The 19,699-nt window shown below is 68.3% G+C and overlaps 3 protein-coding genes across 4 annotated transcripts; all 3 read left to right on the top strand.

The window, feature by feature from the left end:
* The first annotated feature begins 139 nt into the window (after positions 1–139).
* Positions 140–4,047, top strand: INTS5 (integrator complex subunit 5). The gene is given in 3 exon segments (XM_075059477.1): positions 140–196; positions 1,077–1,424; positions 1,426–4,047. Coding segments are annotated over 3 exon segments (2,901 nt in total). The 3' UTR covers positions 3,922–4,047.
* Positions 4,048–5,288: 1,241 nt separating this feature from the next.
* On the top strand, positions 5,289–9,137 carry POLR2G (RNA polymerase II subunit G). Of its 2 annotated transcripts, none has more exons than XM_075059258.1 (8): positions 5,289–5,394; positions 5,533–5,642; positions 7,124–7,274; positions 7,409–7,459; positions 8,105–8,170; positions 8,286–8,357; positions 8,832–8,865; positions 8,966–9,137. In XM_075059258.1, exons 1-8 carry the CDS (start codon positions 5,383–5,385, stop codon positions 8,977–8,979), a joined length of 510 nt encoding a protein of 169 aa, XP_074915359.1. In that variant the 5' UTR covers positions 5,289–5,382; the 3' UTR covers positions 8,980–9,137. The 2 variants fall into 2 exon arrangements, with proteins under 2 accessions (XP_074915359.1, XP_074915358.1); XM_075059257.1 differs by having other exon boundaries at positions 7,124–7,283.
* Positions 9,138–9,322: 185 nt separating this feature from the next.
* EEF1G (eukaryotic translation elongation factor 1 gamma) lies at positions 9,323–13,881 on the top strand. Its single transcript, XM_075059409.1, has 10 exons — positions 9,323–9,448; positions 9,953–10,111; positions 10,218–10,281; positions 10,398–10,540; positions 10,995–11,138; positions 11,223–11,352; positions 11,861–12,038; positions 12,275–12,447; positions 13,406–13,530; positions 13,622–13,881. The coding sequence occupies exons 1-10, from the start codon at positions 9,434–9,436 to the stop codon at positions 13,778–13,780; spliced, it is 1,290 nt and encodes a 429-aa protein (XP_074915510.1). The 5' UTR covers positions 9,323–9,433; the 3' UTR covers positions 13,781–13,881.
* The last annotated feature ends 5,818 nt before the right edge of the window (positions 13,882–19,699 follow it).

The raw sequence follows: 19,699 nt of genomic DNA, 5'->3' as shown, positions 1-19,699 counted from the left end.
CGGGTGAGAACTCACGCCCACTGAGCGAGAAGCCACGCCCACGCGGGGCGGGCACACCCCCGCAGAGGAGGAGGCCACGCCCCCCCGGGCTGCGCGCATGCGCAGCCGCCCCCCGCCCCGTCCCTCCGCCGCCGCCGCCATGTCGGCCCTGTGCGACCCCCCCGGCGCCGCCAGCCCCCCCCCGGCCGCCCCTCAGGTACCTCGGGGAGGGGGGGGGGACACACGGGACGGGACCGGGAACGTGCCCCCACCCCTCCTCATCGCTTTGGGACCCCCCCCCCCCCCGCTTCGGGCCTGGGCCCTGCCCCGGGATGGCGGCTGGGAAACGCCGGGACCCCCCCCCCTCTCATCCTCGGGTCGGGCCCCCCCGGCTCCTCAGCCTGGACCCCCCGAGCCCCCCCAACCTCTGCTCAGCCCCTCTCAGCTCAGCCCACCCAGGGACCCCCCAGCCCTTCAGCTTGGACCCCCCGACCCCCCCCACCTCAGCTGAGCCCCCCCTTCCACTCAGCCCCCCCCCCTCCGAGCCCCCCAACCTCAGCTCAACCCCCTCCAGGACCCCCCTGCCCCTCGGCTCAGCCCCCCTGACCCCCCCTTTCACCTCAGCCCCCCCGGGACCCCCCAGCCCCTCAGCTTAGACACCCCAAGCCCCCCCCCCCATCTCAGTGCCCCCCCCTTCGGCTCAGTCGTGTCCCCCCCGAGCCCCCAACCTTAGCTGAGCCCCCCCTCCTCGTTTCAGCCCCCCCCCAGGACTCTCCCGCTCCTCAGCTTGGACCCCCCAAGCCCCCCAACCTCAGCTCAACCCCCTCCAGGACCCCTCCTGCCCCTCGGCTCAGCCCCCCTGACCCCCCCTTTCACTCAGCCCCCCCCCGGGACCCCCCAGCCCCTCAGCTCAGCCCCCCAACTTCATCTCAGCGCCCCCCACCCCAGCCCCTCATCCCCCTCCCCTCCTTCCTAGGGGCCCCCCCTTCCTTCCCTCACCCCCCAGATCAATGGGGGGGGGTGTCCCCCCTCGCTCCCACCCCCCCTGACCCCCCGCCCTCCGTGTTTTTCCCCCCCGCACCCACCGCAGCGCCCAGGAGCTGGGGCAGGAGGTGAAGGCTTTCCTCAGCGGGGTGGACCCCGTCCACGGCACCAAGCTCTCGCCGAAGGAACACGCTCGCTGCGCCCTCCTCCTCCTCCGCAGCCTCCCCCCGGCCCGGCACGCCGCCCTCGAACATCTCCGGTCGGTTTTCGACGAACAGGTCTGCGCCCACCTCCTGGAACGAGAAAACGGGGGGGGGACGGCGGCATCGGCGACGGCGGCATCGGCGGGTTTGGGGGGCGGCGTCGGGGGGCGACCGGCGGCGTCGGGGTTGGAAGAAGTGGTGCAAGAAGTGCAGCGGGCGCTGGCGGAGTTCGTCCGGGCGAATCCCAAGGCGTGGGCCGCCCGTCGTTTCGGCGTGGTCCATCGACCTGATGGGTCAGCTGAGCAGCAAGTACGCGGGGAGGCACGGCGTGCCGCACGCTTCCAGCCTCAACGAGCTGCTCCAGCTCTGGATGTCCTGCAAAGCCACCCGCACCCTGATGGAGATTTACACCCAGTGCCTCTCGGCCATGATCGGGGGCTGCCCCGACGCCTGCGTCGACGCTTTGCTGGACACGTCGGTGCAGCACTCGCCCCATTTCGACTGGGTGGTGGCCCACATCGGCTCTTCTTTCCCCAACACCATCATCAACCGGGTCCTTTCGTGCGGCCTCAAGGATTTCTGCGCCCACGGGGCGGCCCCGGGGGACTTGCTCTTCCCCGCCGCCGCCGACAAGCGGGTGCCCAAGATCGCGTCGGTGGTGGGGATTTTGGGACACCTGGCTTCTCGCCACTCGGGCAGCATCAAGCAGGAGCTGCTGCGGATGTTTCACGAGAGCCTGGGGCCCGCCAGAGACCAGCACCAGAAAGCCGCCGTCCCCTTCCTCCTCCAGCTCGCCGTCATGTCCCCGGCGCTGCTGGGCACCATCTCCTCCGAACTGGTGGATTCCCTCAAACCCAACGTCCTCAACCAGCTGCACCAGCACTTCGCCTCGCTCCCGCGCGAGGACCTGGAGAACATGGTCAGCATCGTGGTGCACCTCATTTGCCAAACCTCTGCCGGCGCTTACCGCATCTTGCAGTTCCTGGTCAACACGGCCATGCCGGCCTCCGTCATCACCCCGCCGGGGCTGACGCTCCACGACGGGGTGCGAGAAGCCTGCGACCGCGTCATCCAGCTCCTCCTCCTCAACCTCCAGAAGCTGGTCTACAACCGGGGCGGCCCCGGTTTGGCCGATTCCCCGCCGCGCCCCGTCCCGTTTTTGGACGCCCTCAAGTCCCACGTCCGGGAGCTGTGCGTGGAGACCTTGCGGCTGGAGCGGAAACGCTTCCTTTGGCAGCACCAGCTTTTGGGGCTCCTGGCCGTCTATTCCGCCCCGCACTGCGCCACGGACGCCCTCTTCTTCCTCCTGACGCTGGCCCGCACCCAGGAGGAGCTGGCCTTGGCCACCCAGCTCTACGCCGTCCTCAGCTCTTGCCTCGTCGACCTCCTCCCCGCCACCGTCAAGACCTGCGTTTGCCAGATCCACGCCGGGCGCTTGCCGGAGCCGCAGATCGCTCAGCTTTTCCGCAATTTGGCTCTGGTGGTGCAGTGGGAGGGCGGGGAAGGGGGACCGGCGGCCATGGGGGTCCAGCTGGGCGCCGTCGTGGCGCGGCACCTCCACGATTTCGGCCAGCTTCTCCTTCACCGCAGCCCCGAGGTGGCGGAAGCCGCTTGCCTGCTGCTCTCCGTCTGCCCCCTGCCCCGCGCCGTCCCCCCGGCTCACCTCCTGGCCGCCGTCCGCGCCGCCGTTCACCAGTTTTTCGCCGTCTTGCGGCGGCAGAACCCCGCCAACCTCTGCTACAGCGGCCGGTTGCTGGCCCGGCTCAGCGCCGTGTCGCCGGCCGCCGCCAAGGCCGTGCTGCAGCAGCTGGTGGAGGGAGCCCTGCGCGGGGGCAACGCCGAGCTTTTCGGGGGCTCGGCGGAAAAAACGGGCGAGGAGGAGGCCGGGCGAGAGGGAAGCGGCGGCGACGTGTCCCTCTTGGACGTCAACCGGCGCTTTACGGCCGCCGTGAATTTTTCCGGAGGCGTTTGGTCCGTCTTCCACGCCGGCGTGATCGGCCGGGGCTTGAAACCGGCGTCGGGGACGGGCGAGCGGGCGCCGGAGGAGCTGGCGCACAACGCCCAGACGTTCCTCAGCCTCCTGCTGCGCTGCTGTCGCGGGGGTCGCTCCGGGGAAACCTCCCCCGACCTTTCCGTCGCCGGAATTAATCCCGAAGCCGCCAAAGCCGTGGCGGCCGCCTTGGTGGAAAGCGTCTGCCCGGAGGCGGCGGGGGGAGAGCTCGCCTGGCCGCCGGAGGAGCAAGCCCGCGGGACGGTGGAACGGGATTTACGGATTTGCCGCCGGTTCCGCGACCATCCCCTCCTTTTCCCGCTCCTGCGGCTGGTGGCCGCCGGGCGACCGGCGCTCTGTTATTGTTCCGTTCTCCTCCGCGGGCTTTTGGCCAGTTTGATGGCGTACTGGGAAGCGTGCCGGGAAAGCCGGACGGCCGGATCGCCGTGGCACCTCCAGGCTTCTTGTTCCTTGGTGGCTTGCATGGCCGAGGGCTCCTTGCTGCCCCCCGTCCTGGGGAACATGCACGAGATTTTCCACCAGCTGGCTCCGTTCGAGGTTCACCTCCTCCTCCTCAGCGTTTGGGATTATTTGCGGGATAACAGCCCCCTCCCGCAAAAATTCACTTTCCAAGCCGAACGGGGCGTTTTCCTGAGGGATTTTTCCCGCGACGGCGACGTGGGGAAGCACCTGGCCGTGCTGCACAGCGTCCTCCACAAAAACATCCATCGCCTGGGGCTCTTGGCCGGACGTTTTCGCCCCTAAACCGACGCCCCCCCCCTCAATTCTGGACCCCCCCCACTCTTGCCCTGGGTGGGGGGGAAGGGGCTCAGCTTCCCCCCCCCACCCATTTCTCTTCTTCCCGTCCGGTTTCCGAATAAAAGGGAGCAGAAGGGAGAAGTGGTTGCGGAATCTGGGGGGGCCCGGGGTGATGCGGGGGGACCCCTGCCCCTGGGGAGGGGGGGGGGGCGGTTGGGTGAGGGGGGGGGGGCTGGGGCGGGGGTTAGGTGATGCTGGGGGCTCCTGGGGCTCGAGAGGGGTGCTTGGGGGCGTCCCGGGTGGGCTCAGGAGTGTCCTGAGGGGGTCCCAGGGGGGATCAAGGTGCTTGTGGGGGGGGTTGAGGGGTGCTGGGGGGGTCCTGGGGGTGCTGGGGGGGGCTCCAGGGGGGATCAAGGGTGTCCCAGAGGTGCTTGGGGGGGGGTTGAGGGGTGCTGGGGGGGTCCTGGGGGTGCTGGGGGGGGCTCCAGGGGGGATCAAGGGTGTCCCAGAGGTGCTTGGGGGGGGTTGAGGGGTGCTGGGGGGGTCCTGGGGGTGCTAGGGGGATCCCAAAGGTGCTCGGGGGGGGTTGAGGGGTGCTGGGAGGGTCCCTGGGGTGCTGGGGGGGGCTCCAGGGGGGATCAAGGGTGTCCCAGAGGTGCTCGGGGGGGGCGGTTGAGGGGTGCTGGGGGGTCCTAGGGGGTATCAAAGGGGTCCCAGGGGTGCTGGGGGGATCCCAAGGGTGCTCGGGGGGGGTTGAGGGGTGCTGGGGGGGTCCTGGGGGTGCTGGGGGGATCCCAAAGGTGCTCGGGGGGGGGTTGAGGGGTGCTGGGGGGGGCTCCAGGGGGGATCAAGGGTGTCCCAGAGGTGCTCGGGGGGGGGGGTGTGTGTGAGGGGTGCTGGGGGGTCCTAGGGGGTATCAAGGGGGTCCCAGGGGTGCTGGGGGGATCCCAAGGGTGCTCGGGGTGTGTTGAGGGGTGCTGGGGGGGGTCCTTGGGGTGCTGGGGGGGTCCCAGGGGGGATCAAGGGGGTCTCGGGGGGGTCCAGGGCCTACCTGGTCGTGCTCAGGTGGGTCTGGGGGTGCTTGGGGGGGTCTGGGTGATACCTGGGGGGGTCTCGGGGAAACCGGGGGGGTCTCGGGGGGGTCCCGGGGGTGCCGGGGGGTCAATGGCCGCCTGGGGATGGCGGGGGGGCTCTTTGCCCCCGCCCTGTCAATCACCCGCTTTGCCCCCGCCCATTACTCCCAGCCGGCCAATCAGCGCACGCTCCTCCGCCGCGGCCCCGCCCCTCCCTCGGCCCCTTTCTTCAGCAGGAAGGCGCATGCGCGGGGGGGCGAGGAGGCGCCCCGCCTTTTCCGCCAAAAAAAGGAGGGGGCGGAGCTTCTCACGGGCGGTGACCAATCAGAACGGAGCAGGAGGGGCGGGGCTTCCCGGGCGTTTCCGGCCCGGCGGCGGCGGCGGCGGGAGGAGGATGTTCTATCACGTGAGCGGCGGGGACCGGGAGGGGGGTCACGTGGCGTGCCGGGGAAGCGGGGGAGGGGGAGGGCAGCGCACCGGACGGGGGGGGGGCGGTTTCCCGGTGCTTTACCGGGGGGTTCCCGGTGTTTCCCCCCCCCCCCAGATCTCGCTGGAGCACGAGATCCTGCTGCACCCCCGGTACTTCGGGCCCAACCTCCTCAACACCGTCAAGCAGAAGCTCTTCACCGAGGTGGAGGGGACCTGCACCGGCAAGTGGGTGTCCGCGGGGGGCGGGACCCACTCGGGACACACCCCCCCCCCGCCCCCAACGGACCCGGGACCCCCCGGGACCCCCCAGACCCCCCCAAGCACCTCTAGACCCCTCCTGAGCACCCCCAGGACCCCCCCAACCCCCCCGACCATGCCCAGGCCCCCCCTTGCCCCCCCCGTGCACCCCCAGCCCCCCCTTAGCCCCCCCAAACACCCTTAGCCCCCCCCGAGTACCCCCTACCCCCCCCCCGACATCCCCAGGCCGATGACACCCCCACACCTGGGTATATGTCCCCCCCCCCGAGCACCCCCAGACCCCTCCTAAGCTCCCCCAGGACCCCCACCCCCATCCCTAGGTCCCCCTAGACCCCCCCCGTGCACCCCAGGACCCCCCAGGCACCCTTTCGATCCCCCCAAGCACCCCCAATCCCCCCCGACCAAGCCCTGACCCCCCCCCCCAGGCACCCCTTAGACCCCGCCGTGCACTCCCAGCCCCCCCCAGGCACCCCCAGAGCCCCCTGTGCACCCCCAGGACCCCCCAGGCACCCCTTCAATCCCCCCGAGCACCCCCAGACCCCCCCTCACCATGCCCAGACCCCCCAGGCACCCCTTAGACCCCCCAAGCACCCCCAGCCCCCCCCTTACCATGCCTAGACCCCCCTAGGCATCCCCCAGACCCTCCCCAGGCACCCCTTAGACCCCCCCAAGCACCCCCAGACCCCCCAGGCACCCCTTCAATCCCCCCAAACACCCTCAGAGCCCCCCTCACCATGCCCAGACCCCCCCAGGACCCCCCAGGCACCCCTTAGACCCCCCCAAGCACCCCCAAACCCCCCCTCACCATGCTCAGATGCCCCCAGGCATCGCCTCAATCCCCCCAGACCCCCCCAGGATCCCCCAGGCACCCCTTAGCCCCCCCCCGACCATGCCCAGACGCCCCCAGGAGTCCTCTCGATCCCCCCAGACCCCCCCAGGCACACCTTAGACCCCCCCAAGCACCCCAACCCCCCCCTTACCATGCCCAGGCCCCCCCCCAGGCATCCCCTCGCACGCCTTAGACCCCCCCAAACACCCCACACACACCCCCAGGACCCCCCAAGCACACCTTAGACCCCCCCCAAGCACCCCCAAACCCCCCTGACCATGCCCAGACCCCCCATGTGCACCCCCAGACCCCCCCAAGCACCCCCAGGACCCCCCAGGCACCCCTTAGACCCCCCCGAGCACCCCCAAACCCCCCCTCACCATGCCCAGACCCCCCCAGGCCCCCCCCAGGCACCCCTTAGACCCCCCCAAGCACCCCCAGACCCCCCCCCGACCATGCCCAGACCCCCCCAGGCATCCCCTCGATCCCCCCAGACCCCCCCAGGCCCCCCTCCAATCCCCCCAAACACCCCTAGACCCCCCTGCGCGCCCCCTAAACCCCCCCCCCCGACACCCTCCTACCCCCCCCCCCACCTCACCGCCTGCGTCCCCCCCCCCAGGTACGGCTTCGTCATCGCCGTCACCACCATCGACAACATCGGCGCCGGCGTCATCCAGCCGGGCCGCGGCTTCGTCCTGTACCCGGTGAAGTACAAAGCCATCGTCTTCCGCCCCTTCAAGGGCGAGGTGGTGGACGCCGTCGTCACCCAGGTCAACAAGGTGACGCTTTTTTATTTTGGGGGGGGGGGCACGATGAAGGTGACCGCGACAGCCCCCCCGGCGGGGCTGCGGTGACGCCCCTGCGTGTCCGTGTGTCCCACGTCCGTCCCCGCTGCCGCTTCCAGGTGGGGCTTTTCACGGAGATCGGCCCCATGTCCTGCTTCATCTCCCGCCACGTGAGCGATGGGGGGTTTTTTTTGGGGGGGGGGGGACACGTGACACGCCGTGACACCCCCCCAAAGTGACGCCGGGAGGTGGGGGGGATGATTCTGACACCCCACCCCTGACCTCCCCGCCCTCCCCAGTGACCCCCCCCAAATCCCCCAGGGTTCCCCCGTGCCCCCCCCCCACCTTGGGGTCCCCCCCCGAGCCCACCTGACCCCCCCCCCAAAATCTCCCGGCCCCCCCAAATCCCCCTTGGGGCTCCTCCCTGACCCCCCCATCCCACCTGGGGACCCCCCAGAATCCCCCCAGGGCTCAGCCCCATTTCCCCTTGAGGGCCCCCCCCAAAAAACCCTGTGTCCCCCCGCCTTGGGGCTCCCCCCGACCCCCCATCCCACCTGGGGACCCCCTGGAATCCCCCACATCCCTTGAGGGCCCCCCCCAAACCCCCTGTGTGTCCCCCAGGAACCCCCCCGACACCCCCCCCCACTTTGGGGCTCCCCCTCGACCTCCCTTGAGGGTCCCCTCTGTGTGTGTGTCCCCCCCCCAGCCCCCCAGGGACCCCTTCTCCCCCTGGGGACCCCCCCCGACCCCCCCACCCCCCTGGGGACCCCCTGACCCCCCCTCGGCCCCCCCCTGACCCCCCCATTTCCCCCCAGTCCATCCCCTCGGAGATGGAATTCGACCCCAACTCCAACCCTCCCTGCTACAAGACAGTGGACGAGGTGAGGAGTTTTTTTTGGGGGGGGGTCCCCACTCCCCCCCCCTGCAGTGGGGGGCTGTCCTGAGTGGGGGGGGGGGTCCCCAGTGCCCCCCCTGACGCTGCGTGTCCCCCCCCAGGACATCGTTATCCAGCAGGATGATGAGATTCGCCTCAAAATCGTGGGGACGCGGGTGGACAAGAATGACATCGTCAGTGGGGGGGGGCGCGGATTACTGGGGGGGGGTCCCAGCTCCGGCGGGGGGGGGTCCCCAACTCCAGGGGGGTCCCCAGCTCTGAGGGGGGGGGGGGGTTGTAGGTCTGGGGGGGGTCCCTAGCTCCAGAGGGGTGCCATTTCCATGGAAGGGGGGGGGCGTCCCCAGTTCCGGGGGGGGGTCCCCAGTTCCAGGGGGGGGTCCCAGTTCCACAGGAGGGGGGGTCCCCAGTTCTGGGGGGGTCCCAGTTCCACAGGGGGGGTCTCCAGCTCTGAGGGGGGAGGTGTCGCAGGTCTGGGGGGGGTCCCCAGCTCCAGAAGGATGTAGTTCCACGGGAGGGGGGGGTCCCATCTCCATGGGGGGGTCGCAGTTCCAGGGAGGGGGGGTCCAGGTGGGACCTTTGGGCACCAGTGGGGGGGTCTTTCCCCCCCCCCCCCCCATGCCGATCTTCACCCTTCCATCCCCTTCCAGTTCGCCATCGGTTCCCTGATGGACGATTACCTGGGTGAGTCCCGGGGGGGGGCCGTGCCCTGCCCCCCAGGGAAGGACCGGGGGGGGTTTTGGGGGGGCTGGGGGTCACTCTCACCCCCTTCTCTTCCTCCCAGGCCTCGTCAGCTGAGCACAAGGGGCGGCCGTGCCCCCCCCCCCGTTGCCGGTTGTGCCCCCCCCATCACCAATTCCCCCCCGGAGCTGGTGGCGGGGGCACCCCCGGCACTGGGGGGGGTCTCTGCCCTTCCCCACCGAAGTATTTCCAATAAAAGCCGCTTTTTTTTCTTCTCTCGCTTTTTCCTTTTTCCTGGGGGGGGGGGGCCGGGACACCGGGGGGGGGGGGCTGTTACGGGATGGTGGGGCCCACAGCGAGCGTCGGCGCTTTAAGGCGCCTCGCCGTTTTAAATGGGCGGCGCTAGTGCGCATGCGTGAGGGAGGGCGCCGTAGCCGCCGCAACCGCCCGGCCGTTTCGCTTTACGGCTCTGCGGCCTTCAAGTGTCGCGCTGCAGCCGGGCTTGCCAGTACTTCGCTGCTTTACGGCTACGCGGCGCCGCCTCCCTCCCTCCCTCTCTCCGCTCGCCAAGATGGCCGTGGCCGGGGTGAGTGCGGCGGCCCCGCGCCGCCATCCGCCGCCATCCGCCGCTCTCGGCCGACGCCGCCGGCACCGAGGGGCCCGTAACGCCCGGGGGAACCGGTCGGGAGGGGCTGGAGCCGTATCGCTGCGTTGGGGGACCGGCAATGGCGGCTGGGGCGGTGGGGGGGGGGGGTGCGGGAAGCGGCCTGAGGGACGCGGGGAGTAGGGGGGGGGCAGAGTGGCGGTCACCCCCACGCGTGACAGTCACCTCATCGCCCTTGATGCTCCCTTCGTCGCCCGTGGCGAGCTCCCCCCGACCCGTGACAATCACCTCATCGCCCTTAACCCCCCCCTTCGCCGTGACAAGTCACCTCATCGCCATTAACAGCCCCCCCCCCCCCCGTCACGCGTGGTTCTCCCCCCATCACCCTTATCACCGCCCCCATTGCCCGTAGGGGTTCCCCTCGCGCCGTGACACCCCCCCCTGCTCTGTGACACCCCCCACTCGTGACACACCCCCCCTCCCCAGACCCTGTACACCTACCCGGAGAACTGGCGAGCCTTCAAAGCCCTGATCGCGGCGCAGTACAGCGGGGCCAAGATCAAGGTCCTCTCCTCGCCCCCCCACTTCCACTTCGGCCAGACCAACAAGACCCCCGAGTTCCTCCGCAAGTTCCCCGTGGGGAAGGTGAGTTTATGGGGACACCCGCCCCCCCCAAAAAACCCCAAACACCCCCCCCCCCCGGTGTGTGGAAGCAGCAGGGGGCTGCCAAGGTCGCCTTCTCCCTCCCCAGGTCCCGGCTTTCGAGGGCGACGACGGCTTCTGCGTCTTCGAGAGCAACGCCATCGCCTACTACGGTGAGTCGGGGGGGCTCCGGTGTGGCGGGGGGCCTGTCGTGCCCCTTAACAAGCTTTATGCTCCCCCTTAACGAGCTTTTCTCCCATTTAACGAGCTTTTCTTTCCCCTTCCCTAGTCAGTAACGATGAGCTGCGCGGAGCCACCAAGGAAACAGCGGCCGAGATCGTCCAGTGGGTGAATTTTGCCGACAGCGACATCGTCCCCCCCGCCAGCACCTGGGTTTTCCCCACCCTGGGCATCATGCACTACAACAAGCAGGTGGGGGGACGTGCACGCAGCCCCCCCCCAGAGTGTGGGGGGGCTCCTTGGCGCTGATGGTGGGTGCTGGGGTTCCCCCTTCCCCGAGTTTGGTGTCTCATCACGGGCGCTGCCGGCTTTTTGGGGTGCTGCCACCGTTTGCTGAGGCGGATTCCTTCTCCCTGTGTCACCCCCCCCCCCCCCCCCGCAACAGTGTGTGGGGTCTTCCTCGGGTTTTTTGGGGGACACACACACACATATACAATCACCGGGGAAGCTCTTTCGGTGACTCCTTGTGCCGATCTTTCTGCCGGCTGCTGACCTTTCTCATCTTGGTAGCTCCAAAAGAAAGAGCCCGGCGTTCCCGAGGGAATAAAGTGCCTGGGGTGGGGGGGAGCGACGATGGAGGTGGGGATGGGGGGGCAAGGTCTCGGCGGGGTTTGATGCCAAATATCCGGCGGTTTTCCTTCCCCAGGCGACGGAGTTTGCCAAGGAGGAGGTGAAGCGGGTGCTGGGGGTCCTGGATTCCCACCTCCGGACCCAAACGTTCCTGGTGGGAGAACGCGTCTCCCTGGCCGACATCACGGTGGTCTGCGCCCTGCTCTGGCTCTACAAGCAGGTGGGAGGGGGCGCGGGGGGTTGGCGGGGGGCAATCCCGGGGTTCAGGGGGGGTTTATTCGCTGACCGACCCCCCCCGGTGCAGGTGCTGGAGCCGTCGTTCCGTCAGCCCTTCGTTAACGTCAACCGGTGGTTCGTTACCTGCCTCAACCAGCCCCAGTTCAAGGCCGTGCTGGGGGAGGTGCAGCTCTGCGAGAAGATGGCCCAGTTTGACGGTGAGGGGGGGGGACACGACACGGGACACACGGGGACCTTGCCGGGGGCGGGGGGGACAGGGTCACAGGGAGCTTTTTTGGGGGGGGGACACGACATAGGGATCTTCCTGGGGGGGACTTGGGGACCTTCTGGAGGGAGGCGGGTGACATAGGGACCTTGGGGGGGACGTGGGGATGTTCTCGGGGGGGGACACAACATAGGGATCTGTTTGCGTGGGGGGGGTGCACGGGTACAGGGCGACCTTCCCTGGGGGGGACACAGGGACATGGGCACCTTCCCGGTGTTGGGGGGAGGTGTACAGGGCCACCCCCTCTTTTTGGGGACACAGGACCCCGCTCTTGGTCCCCTCTCTGTCACCGCTGAGCCCTTTGCCGTGCTGGGGGGGGGTGGTGACAGCATCTCCTGTCACCCCCCCACCCCAGACTGAGCCAGGGGCTGCGCTAGGGCCATTTTTTGGGGGGGGAAAGTGAATTAAAAGGGTTTTTTTTTGGGGGGGGGGGGTGACAGCTAAAAAATTTGCGGAGACGCAGCCGCGGAAGGAGCCCCCCCGGAAGGAAAAACCCCCCAAGGAGGAGAAAAAGAAAGAGGAGAAGAAAGCAGCCCCCGAGGAGGAGCTGGATGAGTGCGAGCAGGCGCTGGCGGCCGAGCCCAAGGTCAAGGATCCCTTCGCCCACCTGCCCAAGAGGTGAGGGGCCGGCGGGGGGGGGAACACCGCGGGCTGGGGGGGTGCTTTTTGTCACCGGGGAGGGGGTGACGGCGTCACCCCGGAGCGGGGAGCGGCGCCGCCGAGGGGGACGACGCGCGGCAGCTGCTCCCTGAAACCGGAGCCGGGGGCCGTCCCCTCGTCCTCCGCGTCCCCGGGGGGGGGCTGAACGTCCCTGCGTGTGTGCTCTGTGTCCCCTGTGTCCCCCCCCCTCACAGCCCCTTCGTCCTGGACGAGTTCAAGCGCAAGTACTCCAACGAGGACACGCTGACGGTGGCCCTGCCCCACTTCTGGGAGCACTTCGACAAGGAGGGCTGGTCCCTCTGGTACGCCGAGTACCGCTTCCCCGAGGAGCTCACCCAGACCTTCATGAGCTGCAACCTCATCACCGGTGAGGCCCCCGCCGCCCCCTTGGCCCTCCTCGCCCTCCTCTTCCTCGCTTTCTCTTCCTTTTGCTGTTTCCTTTCTCTTTTTCTTTGCTCTCGTGCTTTTTTTTGTTTGTTTCCCATCGTTTTCCTTACATCTCGCATCCATTTCTTTCTCTGTTTTTTCTTTTTTCTTGTCTATTTTTTTTCTTTTTTTTTTTGCTTCCTTTTCCATTTCTTTCCCATTTTTTTCCTTTTTTTGCCTTGTCTCTTTTTTTCTGTTTTTTCGGTTTCATTTTTTGTCCATTTTGTTTCATGTCTTTTACTTCGGTTTTCTTTTTTCTTCTTTTATCTTTCATTTTCTTTTTCTCATGTTTCCCTCACTCTATCTTCTCCTTCATTGTTTCCTTCCTTTCTTTTATTTCATATTGCATTTTATTCCCTTTCTCTTTCCTTTCTCTTCTCTTCCCATTTTCTCCCTTCCCCCCTCTTTTTTTCCCCTTCCCCCCTCTCTTTTTCCCCTTCCCCCCTCTCTTTTTCCCCTTCCCCCCTCTCTTTTTCCCCTTCCCCCCTCTCCTTTTCCCCTTCCCCCCTCTCCTTTTCCCCTTCCCCCCTCTCCTTTTCCCCTTCCCCCCTCTCCTTTTCCCCTTCCCCCCTCTCCTTTTCCCCTTCCCCCCTCTCCTTTTCCCCTTCCCCCCTCTCCTTTTCCCCTTCCCCCCTCTCCTTTTCCCCTTCCCCCCTCTCCTTTTCCCCTTCCCCCCTCTCCTTTTCCCCTTCCCCCCTCTCCTTTTCCCCTTCCCCCCTCTCCTTTCCCCCCCCGTCCCCTCTCCTTTTCCCCCCCGTCCCCTCTCCCCTTTCCCCCCCCGTCCCCTCTCCTTTTCCCCCCCGTCCCCTCTCCTTTTCCCCCCCGTCCCCTCTCCCCTTTCCCCCCCGTCCCCTCTCCCTTGCCCCCCTCCCCTCACTCTCTCCCCTCCCTCTTCCCAGGCATGTTCCAGCGCCTGGACAAACTCCGTAAAAACGCCTTCGCCAGCGTCATCCTCTTCGGCACCAACAACGACAGCAGCATCTCGGGCGTCTGGCTCTTCCGCGGGCAGGAGCTGGCCTTCCCGGTGAGCCCCCCCAGCCCCAAAAAACGGGATGGCCGTTAATTTGGGGAGGCGGGGGGAGGAATTCTGAGCCGTGCCGGCATTTCTTTCCCAGCTGAGCCCGGACTGGCAGGTGGATTACGAATCCTACACGTGGCGGAAGCTGGACAGCGAGAGCGCCGAGTGCAAGACGCTGGTGAAGGAATATTTCTTGTGGGAGGGGGAATTCAAACACGTCGGCAAACCCTTCAACCAGGGCAAGATCTTTAAGTGATGCCCGACCTCCGCCGGGCTCGTGCCGTCGCGGTTATTCCCTTCTCCGGCCCTAAATCCCAACGGAAATAAACCCGCGCCGGAGCGCCGCCGGCTCTGTCACCTGCGGCTCCCCGGTGATGGCGGCGGAGGGGGGACGGGGACGCGGTTCCTCCCGGGGAATCCGGCGGGGAACCGGCGCTGGTTTCGGTGGTTTTGGCAAACGCCGCTCCTGCCGCTGCTTCCTCTTGCAGGGGGGTGACACACCCGAAAAATGGGGAAGGGGGACACGACAGAGACCTGCCCCCCCCCCCCGCAAAAATCCATCTGCACTTTCGGCGCGGCCACCTCCCTCCGTGGCTTCTGCCCCCTCATCCTGACAAAGCGTGGGGCTGAGCCGTGGGGCTGAGCCAGGCTGCTGCCGGGACTACGGGGGGGACACAGGGAGCCCCCCCCGACCGGGGTGACTCATCCCAGCGCCGGTGACTCAGTCACCTCGAGGTGGGGGGGCCCAGGCTCTGCCCCATAGCGCTTGGGGCGGGGGGGACTCTGCCCCACATTTTTCCGTGGGGCTGGTTACGGGGAGGGGGGGGGGGCGGGTTAATGTTTTCTCTCGTGCGTTGGGGTTTTTTGGTTGTTTTTTTTTGGGGGGGGGTGGGAGGAAGCGTGAGTCACCCTGCCGCATCCTGCTGCAGCTAAGGGGGGGGGGACATGCATGGAGGGTGTCCCCACCCCAAGGTGGGGGTCCCCAAAGGGGTGCAGGGAAGCAGCAGCATCCCCCCCTACCCAATTTGGGGGGGGGCCACACCCAGCAGCCCCAAGTTTTGATCCAGGGACCGGGCGGGGGAGGTTCATCCCAGTTTAAACCAGCAGCCGCCACTAAGCCCGTCCAACCCCCCCGGTTCCTTCCTGGTGCCGCTTCCTTGGGTGTGGGGGGGGGTGACGAGGGGTGTCCCGTGTGTGCGCCCCCCCCCCCCCCAGGCAGGGACCCCGTGACGCTGCCAGATGTGGCCGGGGACACGCACGTGGGCGGGGGCTGGCGCCCTGCCTGTACTCCCCCCCCCCCGGCCACATCTGGATCCAGTTTGGCTCTTGCTAAACCCGGCCGCGCCCAGCCTGACTCAGAGCCCCCGGCCGTGCGGGCAGCACCCAGAGCGGCGCAGGCAGCGCCCAGTTTGGTGCGGGCAGCGCCTGGATGGGTGCAGGCAGCACCCAGAGCGGCGCAGGCGGCTCAGCGCCGTGCAGGCAGCGCCCAACTTCTTGCAGGCAGCTCCCTGCCCGGTGCAGGCAGCGCCCAGAGCGGTGCAGGCAGCGCCCAGGTCAGTGCAGGCAGCTCAGCGCCGTGCAGGCAGCGCCCAACTTGGTGCGGGCAGCACCCAGAGTGCTGCGGGCAGCACCCAGTGGGGTGCAGGCAGCTCCCTGTCCGGTGCAGGCAGCGCCCAGGTCGGTGCAGGCAGCGCCCAGTTTGGTGAAGGTAGAACCCAGTTTGGTGCAGGCACCCTGCTGCAGGCAGCACCCAGTTTGGAGCAGGGAGAATCCAGTTTGGTGCAGGGAGAACCCAGTTTGGTGAAGGTAGAACCCAGTTTGGTGCAGGCAGCACCTGCCTCGGTGCCGGCCGAGCCCCCCAACCCCTCAGCCCCCCTTTTCCCGGTCGTACCAGCCCCCCCCGGCAGCTCACGGGGCCGCAGCCCCCCCAGAAGCCGCGGGGCCGGTTCCCCCCGAGCCGCCGGTGGGCCGTGGTGCCGGCAGCGCCGGGCTCTCCCTGCCTCGGCCCCTTCGGCCGCCCGTGACCCCGCTGCCAAATTCCTGCTTGTTTACTGGCAGCGGGAGCCGCGGGCGGCGCGGCCCAGCCCCGCCGGCGTGGGAGGCAGGCCACGCCGGCCGCCCCGGTACCCGCTGCCAGGGCCTCGGCGCTGCCGGCGGCCGGTAGAGCCGGCGTGGCCGGGCTGTGCCGGGGTGCGACGGGCAGGGGCTGGGGGGGCTGCCGGGGGGCGGCGGAGGCGGCGTGGCCGGGAGAGGCCGGCGTGCTGCGGGGAGTCGCTGCCGGACGACCGCCACGGTGAAGCGAGCGGTGCCGTGGGGCGGCCGGGCAATGCCACGGTCAATTGAGCAGTGCCACGGTGCAGCCGGGCACCACCACGGTGAAGCGAGCGGTGCCACAGTGCAGCCGGGCAATGCCACAGTGAATCAAGCGGTGCCACGGTGCAGCTGGGCACTACCACGGTGAAGCAAGTGGTGCCACAGTGCAACCAGGCAATGCCATGGTGCAGGGCAATGCCACGGTGCAGCCCGGCACCACCACGGTGAAGCAAGCGGTGCCACGGTGCAGCTGGGCACCACCATGGTGCAAAGCACTACCACAGTGCAGCCGGGCACCACCACGGTGAAGCGAGCGGTGCCGCGGTGCAGCCAAGCCTTGCCATGGTGCAGCCGGGAAACACCGTGGGGAAGTGGGTAGTGCCACGGTGCTGCCAGGCACTGCCGCGGTGCAGCCGAGCAATGCTGCGGTGCAGCCAGAAACCACCACGGTGCAACCGGGCACCGCCACGGTGCTGCTGAGCACCACCACGGTGCAGCCGGGCACCGCCGCGGGGCAGCCAGTTACTGCCACGGTGCTGCTGGCCCTGCTCCGGTGCAGCCGGTCTTTGCCACGGCATGACCGGGCGCTGCCGCTCCGCTCCCGTCCCCGGTGTGCCGGGCGCAGGGGCTGGCTGCCGGCCCGGCTGCCCGGTGGGGGCGGCTGCACGTGGCTCTCGAGGAATCCCGCGCCGGCGTGGGCAGGAATTTGGCGGGGGGGAGGTTGTGGCACCCCGGCCACCCTCGGGTGCCACCGGCATCGCTGGCATCGCGGGGGCTGTGCCGACAGCCGTGACTTCCCTCCCCCCCCCCAAAAAACCCCTCCTGCGTGCAGCCCCGTGCCGCGGGGCAGGGTCCCCTCCCGGCCGTCCCCGTGCCGCCCCTCGCCTTGGCACACGGCGCGGCAACGCCGGTGGCCGGCTGCCAGCTCGGAATCCCAAAAATCCCCTCGCGCCGGCGTACGAAGGACGGGGGGGGGGCAGTTCCCATCCCCCCCCCAGGCTTGGCGGGGGGGGCGTCCCTTTTGTCACCCCCCTTACACCGGGGATGGGGGGGGGGGACGATGGTGCCAGCACAACCGCGGCCTTTTCCGGCTGTGCCGGCGAAGCCACATCTGGAGGAAATACAGCTGTTGGCGGTGGGCAGATCCTGCCGCGGCTCAACCCTTTTGGACATCCCCCCCGCCCCAAAAATAAGGGGGGGGGGGTTGGGACCCCCCCAAAAAATGTGGGGGGTCCCCGCGGCCGCCGGCGCTTCGCCGGCACGGTGCCAGCGGGAAGCGGAGGGGGGAGGCGGTGGCCGGCGATGAGCCATGCCTGCGGTATGTGCCGGCCTGGCTCGGGCCGCCGAGGCCGGATCCTGCCCCGTTGTCACCGCCGCGGCCGTCACCGCGGCCCTTCCCCGGCTCCCATCGCCAAAACCCGTCCGGCTCCTCCGCCGGCACGTCGGGACTTGCCGCTCGGCGCGGGGAACGGGGCACATGGCCGCCTTCGGCTCTTTCCCCCCCCCCCCCACTCCGGCTCCTCCTTGGCCGCCGCGCTCCGGTTCGGTGATAAACAACCGGCGGTTTCTCCGGTATTCTGGCCGCCGGCCGGAGCCGGGACTCCGGTTATAAATAACCGGGAGCGCGGCCGGGGGGGACGCGGCGCGTACCGGCGCACCGTGGGGACCCACGGAGCCCCGTGGGGCTGGGTGGGTGCTGGCGGCCGGAGGGACGTCGAGGGTGGGGGGGGAATCGGTGAGGGGGGTCCTGGGGGGGCGTAAGGACGGGGAAGGGTCTGCACTGGGGGAGGAAGGAGCTCCCGGACCAGTATGGACTGGGCCAGACTGGGAAGCGGCGCTGGGGTCCCGGTGGGCACCGAAGTGACCAGGAGCCGGTGACGTCCCCTTGGAGCGGCCGCGCTGCCGGGGGGGCGAGGGGGGGGGGGGCACCCCCCTTCCCAGTCCGTGAGAGACTGGGACGTACTGGGAAATGTCCAGGGAAGGGGGGGGGGGTCCCATCCCGGGGTCCTCCAAGGTGAAACTCCAGTGGGCACTGGGACTGGGGACTGGGAACTGGGAACTGGGAACCAGGGACTGGGACCAGGACCAGAATTGGGACTGGGATCAGGAACTGGGGCTGGGGACAGGGATTGGGGACTGGGACTGGGATCAGGAACTGGGACCGGGACCAGGAACTGGGTCCAGGACTGGGAACTGGGAACGGGGACGGGGATCAGGAACTGGGACCAAGAACCAGGCCTGGGCCTGGGAACTGGAAACCAGGAACTGGGACTGGGATCGGGAGCAGGGACTGGGATCGGGACTGGGATTGGGGAACCAGGACCGGGACCAGGACTGGGAACTGGGACCAGGATCAGGAACTGGGACTGGGAGTGGGAACTGGAACTGGGACTGAGAACTGGGATTGGGAACCGGGACCAGGACCGGAACCAGGACTGGGACTGGTGACCTGGGAACTGGGACCGGGATCAGGAACTGGGACCAGGATTGGGAACTGGGACCAGGGACCGTGACTGGGGCCAGGACTGGGACCTGGGAACCAGGACCAGGATCGGGAACTGGGACTGGGATCAGGAACTGGGAATGAGAACTGGAACTGGGACTGGGACCAGGGGACCAGGACCGGGACTGGGGAACCTGGAAACGGGACCAGGATCGGGAACCGGGACTGGGATTGGGAACTGGGACCGGGGAATGGGGAACAGGGAACGGGAACAGGGAACTGGGACTGGGGAACTGGGAACTGGGACCGGGACCAGGACCAGGGAACTGGGACTGGGAGAGAACCGGGACTGGGCCTGGGACTGGAACTGGGACCGGGACCGGGCCTGGGTCTGGGAACAGGGAACTGGGACTGGGAGCAGGACTGGGACTGGGACCCCAGGAACAGGGAACTGGGACCGGGATTGGGAACTGGGACTGGGACCAGGACTGGGATGGGGAACCAAGACTGGGAACAGGGAACTGGGACCAGGACTGGGGAACCAGGAACCGGCACCAGGACTGGGAACTGGGACCGAGAACTGGGAATGGGGAATGGGGAATTGGGACGGGGACCAGGACTGGGACCGGGACTGGGGAACCGGGACTGGGATTGGGAACTGGGACCGGGATTGGGAACTGGGACTGAGAACTGGAACCGGGAGTGGGAGTGGGACCGGGACCAGGGGACTGAGACCAGGACTGGGGAACCGGGACTGGGATTGGGAACTGGGACCGAGAACTGGGAATGGGGAATGGGGAATTGGGACGGGGACCAGGACTGGGACCGGGACTGGGGAACCGGGACTGGGATTGGGAACTGGGACCGGGATTGGGGAATGGGGACTGGGATTGGAAACTGGGACCGAGAACTGGGGCTGGGAGTGGGAGTGGGACCAGGACTAGGGGACTGGGACCAGGACTGGGGAACTGGGACTGGGATTGAGAACTGGGACTAGGGCTGGGACTGGGACCAGGACTGGGACTGGGAACAGGGAACTGGGACTGGGAGTGGGAACCGGGACTGAGAACTGGGACCAGGAACAGGCGACTGGGATTGGGAACTGGGACCAAGAACCGGGACTGGGACCAGGGAACCGGGACCAGGGAACCAGGACTGGGGAACTGGGAACCGGGACTGGGACTGGAGAATGGGGAGCTGGGAACAGGGACTGGGAACAGGGGACTGGGACTGGGGAACCGGTACTGGGATTGGGAACTGGGACTGAGAACTGGGACTGGGACTGGGGAACCGGGACTGGGACTGAGAACCGGGACCGGGACTGGGACTGGGGAACTGGGACTGGGATTGGGAACTGGGATGGAAAACTGGGACTGGGACTGGAACTGGGGAATGGGGAATCAGGATGGGGACCAGGAT

The sequence above is a fragment of the Buteo buteo genome, chromosome 29, assembly GCF_964188355.1.
Source record: "Buteo buteo chromosome 29, bButBut1.hap1.1, whole genome shotgun sequence".
Taxonomy (NCBI): Eukaryota; Metazoa; Chordata; class Aves; order Accipitriformes; family Accipitridae; genus Buteo; species Buteo buteo.
This window is presented reverse-complemented; position numbering and strand designations above follow the sequence as displayed.

What these genes read in the sequence shown, in the direction of transcription:
- POLR2G (XM_075059257.1), top strand. An exon ending in GAGGGGACCTGCACCGGCAA is followed by an intron (nt 5,643 to 7,123) that starts GTGGGTGTCCGC and finishes CCCCCCCCCCAG; the next exon opens with GTACGGCTTCGTCATCGCCG. An exon ending in GCTACAAGACAGTGGACGAG is followed by an intron (nt 8,171 to 8,285) that starts GTGAGGAGTTTT and finishes GTCCCCCCCCAG; the next exon opens with GACATCGTTATCCAGCAGGA.
- EEF1G (XM_075059409.1), top strand. An exon ending in GAAGATGGCCCAGTTTGACG is followed by an intron (nt 11,353 to 11,860) that starts GTGAGGGGGGGG and finishes GGGGGGTGACAG; the next exon opens with CTAAAAAATTTGCGGAGACG. An exon ending in GGCAGGAGCTGGCCTTCCCG is followed by an intron (nt 13,531 to 13,621) that starts GTGAGCCCCCCC and finishes TTTCTTTCCCAG; the next exon opens with CTGAGCCCGGACTGGCAGGT.